Source organism: Mustela putorius, unplaced genomic scaffold (assembly GCF_011764305.1).
Source record: "Mustela putorius furo isolate JIRA1106 unplaced genomic scaffold, ASM1176430v1.1 tig00003845_pilon_pilon_pilon, whole genome shotgun sequence".
Taxonomy (NCBI): domain Eukaryota; kingdom Metazoa; phylum Chordata; class Mammalia; order Carnivora; family Mustelidae; genus Mustela; species Mustela putorius.
The window spans coordinates 94,792,318-94,804,801 of NW_025421998.1; the positions used below are offsets into that span (position 1 = coordinate 94,792,318).

The 12,484-nt window shown below is 48.0% G+C and overlaps 1 gene segment (V, D, J or C); it reads left to right on the forward strand.

Moving 5' to 3' along the window:
- Positions 1-2,316: 2,316 nt before the first annotated feature.
- LOC106004551 lies at positions 2,317-3,343 on the forward strand. The segment is given in 2 exon segments: positions 2,317-2,755; positions 2,887-3,343. Coding segments are annotated over 2 exon segments (468 nt in total).
- Positions 3,344-12,484: the final 9,141 nt, after the last annotated feature.

Here is a 12,484-nt window from a genome sequence, read left to right on the forward strand (position 1 = left end):
TGGAGCCCCTAAACTGTCTGCCCTTTGTTCTTCATTTCCTGATGGACAAGAAGTAGATTTGAACATCAGCTGTCCTTTGCGTAGGAAGAGACTCTAGATAAATCCCGAAATGCATATAAATGTTGGTGGATGAAACCATTCTGACTCATTGGGTTCCGGGAGTCCCAGAGCCAGAGTACAGCTACAAGCCCAGGACTGATGGTCGGGGACACAAGGGGTCTGCTACAGAACTGAGGCTTCTGTTAGCGGACACACCTCCTCGTCTGCACAGATCTGTGGCTGGGCATGTGGAAAGTTCCTGACCACCTTCTTGGGCACATTCTTTCCTCTAAAGCCTCTTCTGTCCCTGAAACATTGGAAGCCTTCAGCAACAGAGTAGCAGCCTGTCTTCATGTTTGAAGTACAAGTCTTCACTGCTTTTGTGGTGGTGGAGGACCAGCCCCATAACAACGAGAAGACCTCACTTCCTCTGCCCAGTTTGGGAGGCTCCCTGTCTCTGCTTGTTGTCACTTTTCCAGCACTGTGGGTCCTGGCAGTGAGCGCATAGCACTTGAACGGGCTTCCCCAGCCTCACCTACCCTGATGCCCTGAGTTACTCTGAGATTCCTAGAGATGGTGTTGAAATTATTTCTGAGTTGAAATTATTTCCTCGAATTCTTTGATGTGAGAAGACAGGATATTTTCTTTATAATAGTGCCCCTATTCCTTTTTACTTGTTTTATTTGCTGCATTATATATTGTTATATTGTTACCTGTTATAAATATAAATAATTATGCAGTAATAACATCTTCCACTGGAGTGCCTGAAGCTGTGGATTGGGTCTATGGAATCTAAAGCCATGCTCTGGGTTCATAGGATCACGGATCATGGGTTTCTGGGTGTCCTGAGGAGATAGCCCAGGACTCCTAGACTGGGACAGAATGTCACAGACTCAGCAATGACGGAGGTGTCCTGAGCCTTGCATAGCTGGCAAGGGGGTTATGGTCACCCCAAATCTACTCAGAATTGTGGTAGCTCAGGATACCAAATATCTTTCTCCAGAGAATGAGTGTCCTTGGAAGGGAGTCCAAGGAAGTGTCCAAGGAAGGAAAACTCCTCATTTTTTCCCCTATTTATTTGTTTATTTATTTATTTTTAGAGCGGGAGAGAGAGAATCTTAAGCAAGCTCCACTCCTAGCATGGAGCCCGAAGCAGGGCTTGATCCCAGGACCTGAGATCATGACCTGAGCCAAAGTAAAGATGCTTAACCGACTGAGCCACCCAGGTACCCCTGGTCTTATTTTAATTGTGGTATCAGCAAAGCACTGTTTGCTCTGCTGCCCTGTGTCTGTGGGAATGAGAAAGTCTAGGGCACAGTTAGGAGTTCCTTATCCTTGGAATGGCATCCTGGGGACTTCCTCCCTGGACCCTGTCTCCAATTTGCGGCCTTTCTCCACACAACCCTGGCAGATTCAGCTTCCTTATAATACTCTCTTCACTCCCTGCTGCCTAAATGAGCAGATGTAATCTGTACAAACTATCCGTTTAGTGTAGATGATCCTTTGCTTATTTTAATTCCATCCATCTTTATTTTTCCCATTAGATATTGCATCCGCCTTGATTCCATATTATCTTATAAGATGTCTTGTATTTTTCTTATATTCCGATTTTACTTTTTATTGACACACACTGGACCCCATCTTGAAGGTAATCTCATTGTATCCCCAGTCTTCTTCCGTGGATCTGTATTTTGAAGGGGCCCTTTGGTGGTGGAAGGGACATTTTTGTTTATTTCTAGTAACAGAGATAAAACAACCTCCTTACACTTCAATCTTCTGTATTTTCCTTCCTATTTTAGACTAAATACTATTTTCTTCCATACCTCCCATTCTGTCCCTCTCCTGACTTTCATGAGATAGCTTTGAAGGAGATTTCATTTAGGCTTAACTGCCAGATATGTGATAGCTGTTTAGTAAGAGGGTAGGAGATTAAGCACGGTTGCTCAAAGGAATAGAGTCAGGATTAGGCGTTGGTATTCGGAGTAGGGTTTCAGGAAACTGAGCATAAAATTTGCAGGATGCTACTTCTGGGATAGTGTCCCTGCTGACTCTGCAGCACTTCCCAGCATCCCTTGGGCCATGGCGGAAGAGGCGAAGGTGAAACTGCAGTCATTGGCCACAAGATGGCACTGTGACGCCACTGACATCAAAGGGGGCTCTGAGGTCCGGCTGGGAGAGCAGCCAAGGAAAGGAAAGGGTTAACAAAAACTTAGGCCTGGATCCAATATCAGGCAGATGTGGAAGAAGTTTTCAGTTATTGCTCAGCTACCTAGCTATGGAAGAGGTGGGAGGTCCCTCTAAACCCTAATGAGCTCCACAGTAGAAGCATTTGGGCAAGGCAGCCTTGACGCCAGGGGCAGGTACAGAGGAGCAACTGTCTCAGAGGAATACGGGGAAACCGAGGGGGTGTGGTCTATTCTAAACTCAGGGCACCACAGCCACACCCCATCTCCCCCGCAGGCCTTGCTAAAGAATGTTAGGAGAGGAGTAGCTGACCCTACTTGAGCTGAGTCAGAAGGGACCCTGGGCCAGACCATCTGCAGGGGCGGATGCAGTGACATCCCTCGCAGACTCATCTGTCCATTGGAGAAGGGCTTCCAAGCTCCCTTTCTCGGTCCTGTGGATGGAAGGATTTAGGTGGGACAGCCCTCCTCTTGTCCTGCCTCTGCCATGAACCTCAACCTCTTTTGTGTGACTCTTTGGCTGCTGGGAGCAGGTGAGTTCTGGACCCAGCTGGAAATCAGTGCCAAGGTTTTGCAAAATCCCAGCTCCAAGCCCTTCCCTTTGTTTTGCAGATGCAGTTTACTCCTTAAGCCTCGCCTTCCCTTCTGTCTCCCTCTGCAACAGGTCCCATGGAGGCTGAGATCACCCAGACACCAAGATACAGCATTATACAAACAGGAACCAAGAAAACCCTGGAGTGTTCTCAGGATATGAACCATTTTGCAATGTTCTGGTATCGACAAGACCCCGGACAGGGGCTGAGGCTGATCTATTATTCAAGTGACAGCCCAAGCACTACCAAAGGGGATGTTGCCGAAGGGTACAGCGTCTCCCGAAAGGAGCAGAAGTTTTCCCCCCTGACCCTGGAGTCTGCCAGCACCAACCAGACCTCTGTGTACCTCTGTGCCAGCAGTGAATCCACAGCGCAGCTCAGCCAGCTGCTCTCTGCACAAAAAGCTCAGCCGCAAGCACAGAGACTCCTTCCTGAGTTCCCACCTCATGATGAGGAAAAAACTGCCCTTACTGAGGCTTTCACCCGATGCTGAGCAGGATGGCCCTCAGTGTGAACTGTGCTCCGTCATGTGCAGGGGGAGAGCTCCTAATGTTATTCCATGCAATCTGGAATATTCTGGTAATTGAGTAAAACAGAGGATCAAGTAGCATCTCATGTGAAATTAATATTTCACTTTCTTCTCAATGAACAGGAACAAAGCAGAAAGCAGCTGAGCAGTTTTAAACTCCCTGCATGGTCTGGGATTCTCCAGATCTAAAACTATTACAGAAAAGTTGCCTTGGAGTCAAAACCATTGCATACTCCGCAAAAATTCTCTGGAGGAAAACAAACAAACAAAAAAACTCTTAATAACTAGTTATAAAACACACAAGTAGGGGCACCTGGGTGGCTCAGTGGGTTAAAGCCTCTGCCTTCAGCTCAGGTCATGATCTCAGGGTCCTGGGATCGAGCCCCGCATTGGGCTCTCTGCTCATCGGGAAGCCCGCTTCCCCTCTCTCTCTCTGTCTGCCTCTCTGCCTACTTGTGATCTCTCTCTGTCAAATAAATAAATAAATAAAATCTTAAAAAAAAAAAAAAACAATAACACACAAGTAAACAAGCCACTTAGGGAAATGTTAGTAGATGCATCAAACAACATCATTACAACCGAAGGGACTACAAACTAAGTCTCTACCTGTGGCTGTAGGGCAGTGGTTGAGTCTTCTGAGGCTCAGGGAGGGTAGCTTAAGGAAGGGACCGATTTCTCACCACCCCTTTGGCTTGGTGGGAGATTCATGAGCTCCCTGGGTTTTTCTTTGTAAAACATTACAAAAGTATATTGGGCAATAATTTTATTCTCTCCACAGCCCATTTTCCTCCTTAGCTCCTTACAGATAGAGTCAACCCAAAATCAACATTGCCTGGCTTGGGATCCATTAACTCCAAGACTGGGCTTCCATAGTTGGATTTTACAGGCAGTGCAAACACCATGAGCTGCACACCCCTGGTCACAGGCTCCCTTTGTAGACCCCTGCAAGGGTGCTGCAGGCTCACCCAGGACCTGCTTGCAGAGAGAGGTACAGGCGGCGTGCCTGGAAAAGTAATCAATCCACAGACTAGCCAAGCTAAGCTGCTGAAAGCCTAATGAGATGCTGAATGGTGAAACTGATAAATGACCAATTTTCTAAACCATGGAGTTTACAACAGTTCAGGATTCATAGAATAATCTCTAAAATACCGGAGGAATTATTATTTTTTTTTTTACATTTTTGACCCTCAAAAACTCAGCCATTGATCCTCAGCTACTTCTTAGCAAACTTATTAGTCTAGTTGATTTTGATGCCAAATTTGGGTGCTATATGTTTCAGTCTCCAGGAACACGTCACGTTTCTCAGTGTTTCATATATGTGAGTGTCCTTGTCTTCTCTTACTTGTGTGTGGTTCATCACGCAATTGGGCATGGGGAACGCAAGCATAAAATAATGTATATCTCCCATCTTTTAGGAAATTCGCTGACTTATGCTTAAGTAATAGCTTATTAAAGTATAATTAGTAGAGAGTAAAAAGACTCAAATTAATACATGTTACATGGATGGCTTGGTATTTTGATGAATGTCTACACTGGTGCAGCCACGACCAAAATCAAGATAAAGAACATTTCCATCACCCAAGAAAGTTTCCTTGAGTGCATTTCCAATCAATTTCTTTCCCAGAGCTGAGCACTTTTCTGATTTTTATCACCACATTTTGTTTATACTTGAACTTCTTGGGAAAGAATTTCAATCTAAAATGGAACCAGGAGGATATAAAATGGAAAATCTCATGCATGTGCCTTCAGAAAAACAAAACGTGAGGACTGAGAGATTGATTTCCCATAAATGCCCACATCATAGAAAACTGGCAATGTTGGAATTTTCTTAAATAATAGGGAGTTGATCCGGGGTTACCTCCGATCACTCTTGGGAAATTTTTGCTTATGATTTCCAGAGGCATAAACAAGAAATGACCCAGGTCATGTTGGTCTTGCAAAATAAGCTGAATTAAGCTTTGTATGTCTGACTAGATGAGTTTTGTCTGTGTTTTCAAAGCTCGTCTCCCTTTGTATTTGACCTAACTGGGTCAAATACAAAGACCTGAGACCTAACCGAGCTTTCTGCTGTCTCCATCATTTTGCCATGAGAACAGCCCACTGCAAACCCGCCATGGCCTCTCCTGGAGCATGATACAGTCTGTGCATCCTGAAATGGGCTTCCTCAACTATTTCCAAAAAACTTATCTTTTTGACAGTTCTGAGCTTGACATTCGTATAAATGGAACCATATAGTCAATGCTCTTGTTCAGTTGATTTCTTTTTCTCAAAAATTAATATTTTTGAAATGTACTCATGTTGTTGGGTTTATCCATAGTTTATTCTTATTACTGTGTGGTATTCCACTGCGTTGATATACCGGGATTTGTTTATCCATTCACCTATGGATGGATATCTGGGTTGCACCAGGCTTCAACTATTATGGATAAAGCTCTTCTGAACACTCTTGTACAAGTAATTGTAGCTAAATGCATTTATTTCTTTCAGGTGTAGGCACAAAAGTGAAATTGCTGATTTGTAGGATAGATGCACGTTTGACTTCATAGAAACAGTTGAACAGGTTTTCAGACTGGCCAATTTACAATACTGAGGGAGGGAGGGTTCCCCTGCCTCCCCATTCTCACCAGCATTTGATGACCTCCGTCTTTTTGTTGTTGGCCATTCTATGGGGAGTGCCGTGGGATCTTGTTTGCATTTCACCAATGAGTGATGATGTTTGCTTTTTGGCCATTTCCGTCTTCCTGTTTTCTCTTGTAAAGTGCCTGCTTTTATGCTTGTTCATTTTTAAGGAAATGGGTTGTCTTTATACCATTGCTTCATAAGACATATTTTTATGTTCTAGGTAGGAGTCTTTGGACCATTAAATATGCAGAGTCTCTTTTCCCACGGTGGTTTGCCTATGAGCTTTCCTTACGTTGCCTTTGGATGAGCTGAAATTTAACATGTTTGTTACGTCTCATTTATCGGGGTACCTGGGTGGCTCATGGGTTAAAGCCTCTGCCTTCGGCTCAGGTCATGATCTCAGGGTCCTGGGATCCAGCCCCTTATCGGGCTCTCGGCTCAGCAGGGAGCCTGCTTCCTCCTCTCTCTCTCTGCCTGCCTCTCTGCCTACTTGTGATCTCTCTCTGTCAAATAAATAAAAAAATCTTTAAAAAAAAGTCTCACTTATCATTTTTTTCTTTCACATTACGTGTCTTTTGCATCCTATCTAAAGCATGTTTGCCCAACCCCAAGATGAGTCTTTCTTTTCTAGTTCTTGCTCTGCTCTTCTGTGTGGCTGCCCCATTCCTTGTTCTTGCTCATGAGCTGAAAATGCTCCCCCTCCAAAATCACAAATTAGTCATCCCACTATCTGCCCAAACCTTCCTATCCCCACCACCTGTTCCTTGACTCTACTGGGATCTCCTTTCCATTGGTAACCATTCTTTGTTCATATTCCACACTAAGGTCCTTCTACATTTCCATGAGCTCACACTAGGGTAGATTCCATGATTTTCCATTCTTTTTTTTTTTTTTAAGATTTTATTTATCCATTTGACAGAGAGAAATCACAAGTAGACAGAGAGGCAGGCAGAGAGAGAGGGAAGCGGGTTCCCTCTGAGCAGAGAGCCTGATGCGGGACTTGATCCCAGGACCCTGAGATCATGACCTGAGCCGAAGGCAGCGGCTTAACCCACTGAGCCACCCAGGCGCCCTTCCATTCTTTTGACACAGCCTTACAAGCCATCTTCATTCTTTCACCATGACCTTAGGCTGCCCTTCTGCTGCAGACACCAAGCCGGAAGGAGTGCATTACGTCTCTTGTTCCGGGCGATGCCTGTCCCAGTGAGCCACGTGCCTGCACCAGTTAGCACCACGATAAACTGATGGCTACTAACCCTACCTGCCTTTACATCCCTGCTCTTGTTAGCTTTCAAACATGTAAACTATTTTAACGTTTAATTATCAAACATCTAAACTATTTCTAATATTTAAAACTTTTCTCACTCACCTTGAAATTTACCTGTTTCCCTTCTTGCTGCTGAAATCAAAGGAGATTGTTGCAGCCAAGGGTGGTGCACAGTGAGAGGCACAAACCCAGGGTGGGGGGTTCGGAGTGAGAGTCCCAAAGAGGGATCTGCGTGGAGCATCCTGTTGCCCACCATGGAGGTGAGGCGACTGCCCTGACGTGAACTTCGCTAGGTGACAGGAGGTAAGGAATATAGTCTTCCTACATCTTCTCTAGAGTCTTTGTCCCCAAGTCACACTGTTTATTTTCACATTCATATTTCTCTACACTTCTGCTGACTATCTCAGCAATGCTAATTGCAGACTGTTAGGGCTTTTGTTACTGCTAATTGCAGAATGTTAGAACTTCTGTTACTGCTAATTGCAGAATGTTTGGGCTTTTGTTCCTTTTTTAAAATCAAAATACAGTCTCCGAGCCTCATTTTCCCTTGCTATGTCTAGGAGTACACAGGTGTGGCAGGGAAAGGGAAGCCAGAAGGCGGGGAAGGGAAGAAGCCTTCTATGGCTGGCATGAGCGGGTGGCTCTTATAGCCTCAGACAACTGGCTTGGGAGGATGAGAAGTGTGGGTCCCTGCGCACTCGAGCCCTGTAGCTAAGGGACACTGCTGCCTTGAGCAGGGAAAAGTAGGGACTATGAAACATGACCTGGAGAAGGAAGCTGAGGGAACAGGTCTTGCAAACCAGGACAGCTGGTGACCCTGCCTCCTTGCCCCTGCCATTTCTCCCACGAGCTACACTCATCTGCAAGGTAGAGGGAAAAGTTGATATTAACTTTTAATATCATCCCAGTTAATATCATCCACAGAGGTTAGCCTCTCGGGAAAGGGCTCATCCAGAGGTCTAGACTTAAACTATCCAGAACATTATACCTGGTCTGCACTTGAGGGCGGGAAATCCTGAGTTGGTTAAGCTTGTGCTGTAAGCCGATAAAGTCTTGGAATGGTTTCTGGGGAATCTCTACTCCTAGTAATTCATAAGCAATCCAGGCCCCTTTGGATCTGATCAGATGGACTGAATCTTGGTGATTCTGCAGCACCAGCCAGTCTGGACGGGTGTGTGCATGCTGCCCGGGGAAAGGAAAACGTAATGACAAAGCTTGTTGTGAACCTGACATCGGAAAGGGGATTGGAGGACACGCAGGCAGAGTGGGAACAGGGTTTAGTCCCAGCCCGTCCCCCCAGCCAATGCACTGGTGGGCAGGAGAGCTCCAGCACAACTAGGGGTCGGGGGGGGGGGGGGGGGGGGGGGGGGGGAGGTAAACAGGCATCCTAGTGGTGGGGGAGGGGCGGGGTGGCGGGCAGGTGCCGCAGAGGAGGCTGGCCTCAGAGACCCATCTGGGCAGCTGCGTGGGCCTGGACCTTGCCAGAAGCCAGCCCTCCTGCCTGCAGACGGGAAGGGAGTCTGGGGTTCAGGGCAACACTCTCTGTGTTCTGGGATGGCAGTGCCTTCCCAGAATTACCTTCCAGCCAGGAAGAGCGAACCTGAGAGCTCAGCTCTTACCCAAGAGGACCAGAACCCTGAGCACAAGAGGCACAGTGCTGCCCAGCTCCGCCGTGCCTTGGGCTCCAGGCTCCTCTGCTGGCTGAGGCTTTGTCACCCATGGGCAGGTCAGTCCAGCGGGCAAGGACAGCATTGATCTTTGGAGCTTGCTGACTCCTGAATTCTCTACTTTACTATCTGGGTAAGCCATCAGGCTCTCCCCTGCTCATTTTGTGTCTGCATTCCACAGGACCAGTGAAGGCTAGAGTCACTCAAACTCCAAGACACCTGCTCAAAGCAAAAGGACAGCTAGTGACTCTGAGATGTTCCCCTATCTCTGAGCAGCCCAGAGTATCTTGGTATCATGAGGCCCCAGGTCAGGGCCCCCCAGGTCCTCTTAGAGTTTTATGAAGGTATGCAAAGAACAAAAGGAAACTTCTCGGATCGATTCTCAGGGCAACTGTTCAGTGACTATGACTCTGAGCTGTGCATGAGCTCCTGGGGGCCGTTGTACTCGGCTGTGCCTCTCTGCACCAGCTGCTTGGCACACCAGCATTGTGTGGTCATCAGCATTCTGTCCACAAAACTACCAGCCTGGCTCTACCAGTGAGAGAGCAGGCAGGCTCCCACTGAGGTTTCTCTCCTAAAAGGGAGGTGTTCGGTCTTTTCAGACATTTCCTGTCCTCCTGAGCTTGGAGTACGGTCCACTAGCAGAAGCCAGGCTCACAGGCATGGCCTGGGTGTTTCCATGTCTGTCCCCACACTGAGTGTCTCCGCGTCTGTGCCCTCACCACCCGATGCCTGTCAAGTCCTGGGTGACACCAACATAGGAGTGGCTACTGAGCCCCCTGGGTGTGCTAGATTCTTTGTCGATATTGTATGTTTTAACACTTTGCAGCAGTCAGCCCAATCAAATAGTCCTATACCCTCTTTGTAGGTGAAAAAGCATAGGGACAGTTAGCCAATTCCTCAGGGTCTCGTGGTCTAGTAGAAGCAGAACCCGGAAGCAAATTCATGTTTCCCAAGTCCAAGCTTCCCCCACGGGTCCTTCCCCCGTCAGTAGCTTGGGCAGCCGGGTTGGTCGGGGTCCGGGGGGGGGGGGCTGGGACTCCCCAGACCATCCTGCAGTCCAGCTGGGTGGCAGTGGAAAGTTTGTAGAGCATTATGACCTCTTCCCTTGGCAACTGTGGGGAACATATAATTCCACACTGAATCGTCATCCTCTGCACACATCCCTCGCATCTTTTCCTAATCTGTGACTTACGTTTTCATTTTTACGGTGTGCTTTGCTGTACAAGTTTCATATAATGCAACTGAAATTGTGGTGTTCTTTGTGTCTCAACTAAACAAATCCCCCCTTAAATGAATATCTGAATGAATGCCTCCATTTATTTCAGCTAAATTAAAATTTTATTTTTTTGCAAGAAAGAGTAAATGTACCTGGGATATCTTTCCACGTGAGGAACGGAGTAGAGATCTAGGAATAAGAAGAAGGGGCCTATGTTTGGGGCAGAAGAGACGGCCTGTGAAAAAGATTTCCTGAGGAAAAGAACATGACGCATACAAGGAAATGAGGTGCAGGAGTGTGGCTGGGTCAGACAGAACTGGGGGGTCCTGTGCAGGGTGTCGATGGAGAGACAGGGGAGTGCAAACATTATAGGACCTTGCAGCGCTACTGCCTCACAGAGGAAAGGCAGCCTGGAGTAGAGACCATATCAGTGAAGGTCTAAGACCAGATGTGGAGGGTAGTGGAAGGTAGACAGTGAGATAAGGGGTGGGTGAAGGGGTCACTGTCTGACTTTACTCTGAGCCAGGTCTTACTTCCCCAACACCCAAACTAGAGAAATGTCCCCTGCTTCCTCTGTTCTGCCCTGACTCTGCATGGCCACCAGGCTCCTCTGCTGTGTGGTCCTTTGTCTCCTGGGGCAGGGGATCCCCCTCCCCCGCAAAGCCCTTTCCTGGGCACACTAAGCCCTATCCTCAGACTTTACTGTGTGTCTACCCTAGCAGGATCCCTCTTTGGCACTGACTCCAGCTCTGGTTTCTCTCAGTCAGAGACTGGATGCCGGAACTATCCAGACCCCAAGAGAACAAGAACAGGACAGAGGGGGACATTGAGATGCTCGTGACTGCTGTCTGTGGCCAGGCATGTACAGACGTCAACAGAACCCCAAGCCGGGCTAAGCCGATAGAATACCATTTGCACAAAGGAGAAATACCCCATGGGCCTGTGACTTTCTGTCATAGCCAAAGCTGCCGTCCTCTTGTCTGACAGTGTGTCCCTGACCTCTGTGTCCTCTCATTCCAGCCGGCACCCCAGAGTCCCCTCCCCTGCACAGACAGGCCAACAGAAGAAGGGCTGGCGACGGAGGACGCCGTCCCAGGGCATCCTCTCCTGGACTCGCCAGTATGGGGACCCAGCCTCCTCTTCTGGAGCCCTTCTTCTGGAGCTTTCACAGAGCCCTTCTGTGGCTCTGCCATCCGAGCTGTCACAGCTCTGGACTTCAGAGCCATTCCGCTTACCCAGGTGCTTACAGAAAGGGAAGACCTTTTGAAATCCAATGTTTTTTTTTTTTTTTTTCTCCTGAAAATTTTATATATTTATCTGAGAGAGAGAGAGAGAGACAGAGAGAGAGAGCATAAGCAAGGGGAAAGGCAGAGGGAGAAGCAGACTCCCTGGTGAGCAGGGAGCCCGCGTAGGGCTGTACCCCAAGACCCCGGGATCGTGACCTCAGCCAAAGGCTGAGCCTGACTGAGCCCCCCAGGTGCCCCTGAAATCCAACACCTGTGACACCACAGGTCTAGATTCCTGTTCTCACTAGCCTTGGATGGGTCCGTCTGCCCCAGGGCACTTTCGTCTCAGCCAGAGACTTTGTCCCCACCTGTCCACTCCTGGCTGTCCTCTGTACTGCCTTTGCTCTTTTTTCTGCCTCCACCACACCAGGCTCAGCTCCCGTCACTCCCCACAGGTGTCACCTTCCTCCCCAACAGAAGGCTGTTCTTCCTGCGTCGACACAGGTTTCTCATTCGGTTCCCCCTTGCCGCCGCTCTCCTGTTGGCGAGCGCCCCATCAAGGGAGCACTGCTCACGGGATGACTGGGTCGGTCTCGGTACCCCAGCTGCTCAAAGCCTCCAGTACTCAGCGATCATTGTACACGACCCCATTTACTGGAAAGCCTCTCCCTCTCTAAACCGTAAACCTCAGCTGTGTGGGGAGTGTGGATGTCTTTAACCCCTTGTTCTTCTCAGTGCCAACAGCAGAAGGAAGAACACCCAGGTACCTGCTGAGGCCACGCCAGAGGTTCCATTTTTAGAGAGAGTCTATGTATTAGTCCTTGAAGAATTTTAAGAGTCCTTCAGGGTGGCATTATCAAACAGATGCCGAGAATGGCCCAAGGACAGACTGAAACCCAGGTTTTGCCTGAATGATTCACATCAATGCTTTGAAGACTGATGCAGTTTCCTCTCCTGAGGCAGAGAAGACCAGAAATAGACGACTTATTTCAGGGTCCAACCTTACAAAGACTGGAGCCAGAACATCTTCCCTGGGGACAGCCGCTCTTCCCACTCGTTTGCAAAAACCTTATTTGAGGAGGCTGTGACCTGTTGACGAACCCTGGGATCACATCACAATCAGCGTTGTAATAATGTTG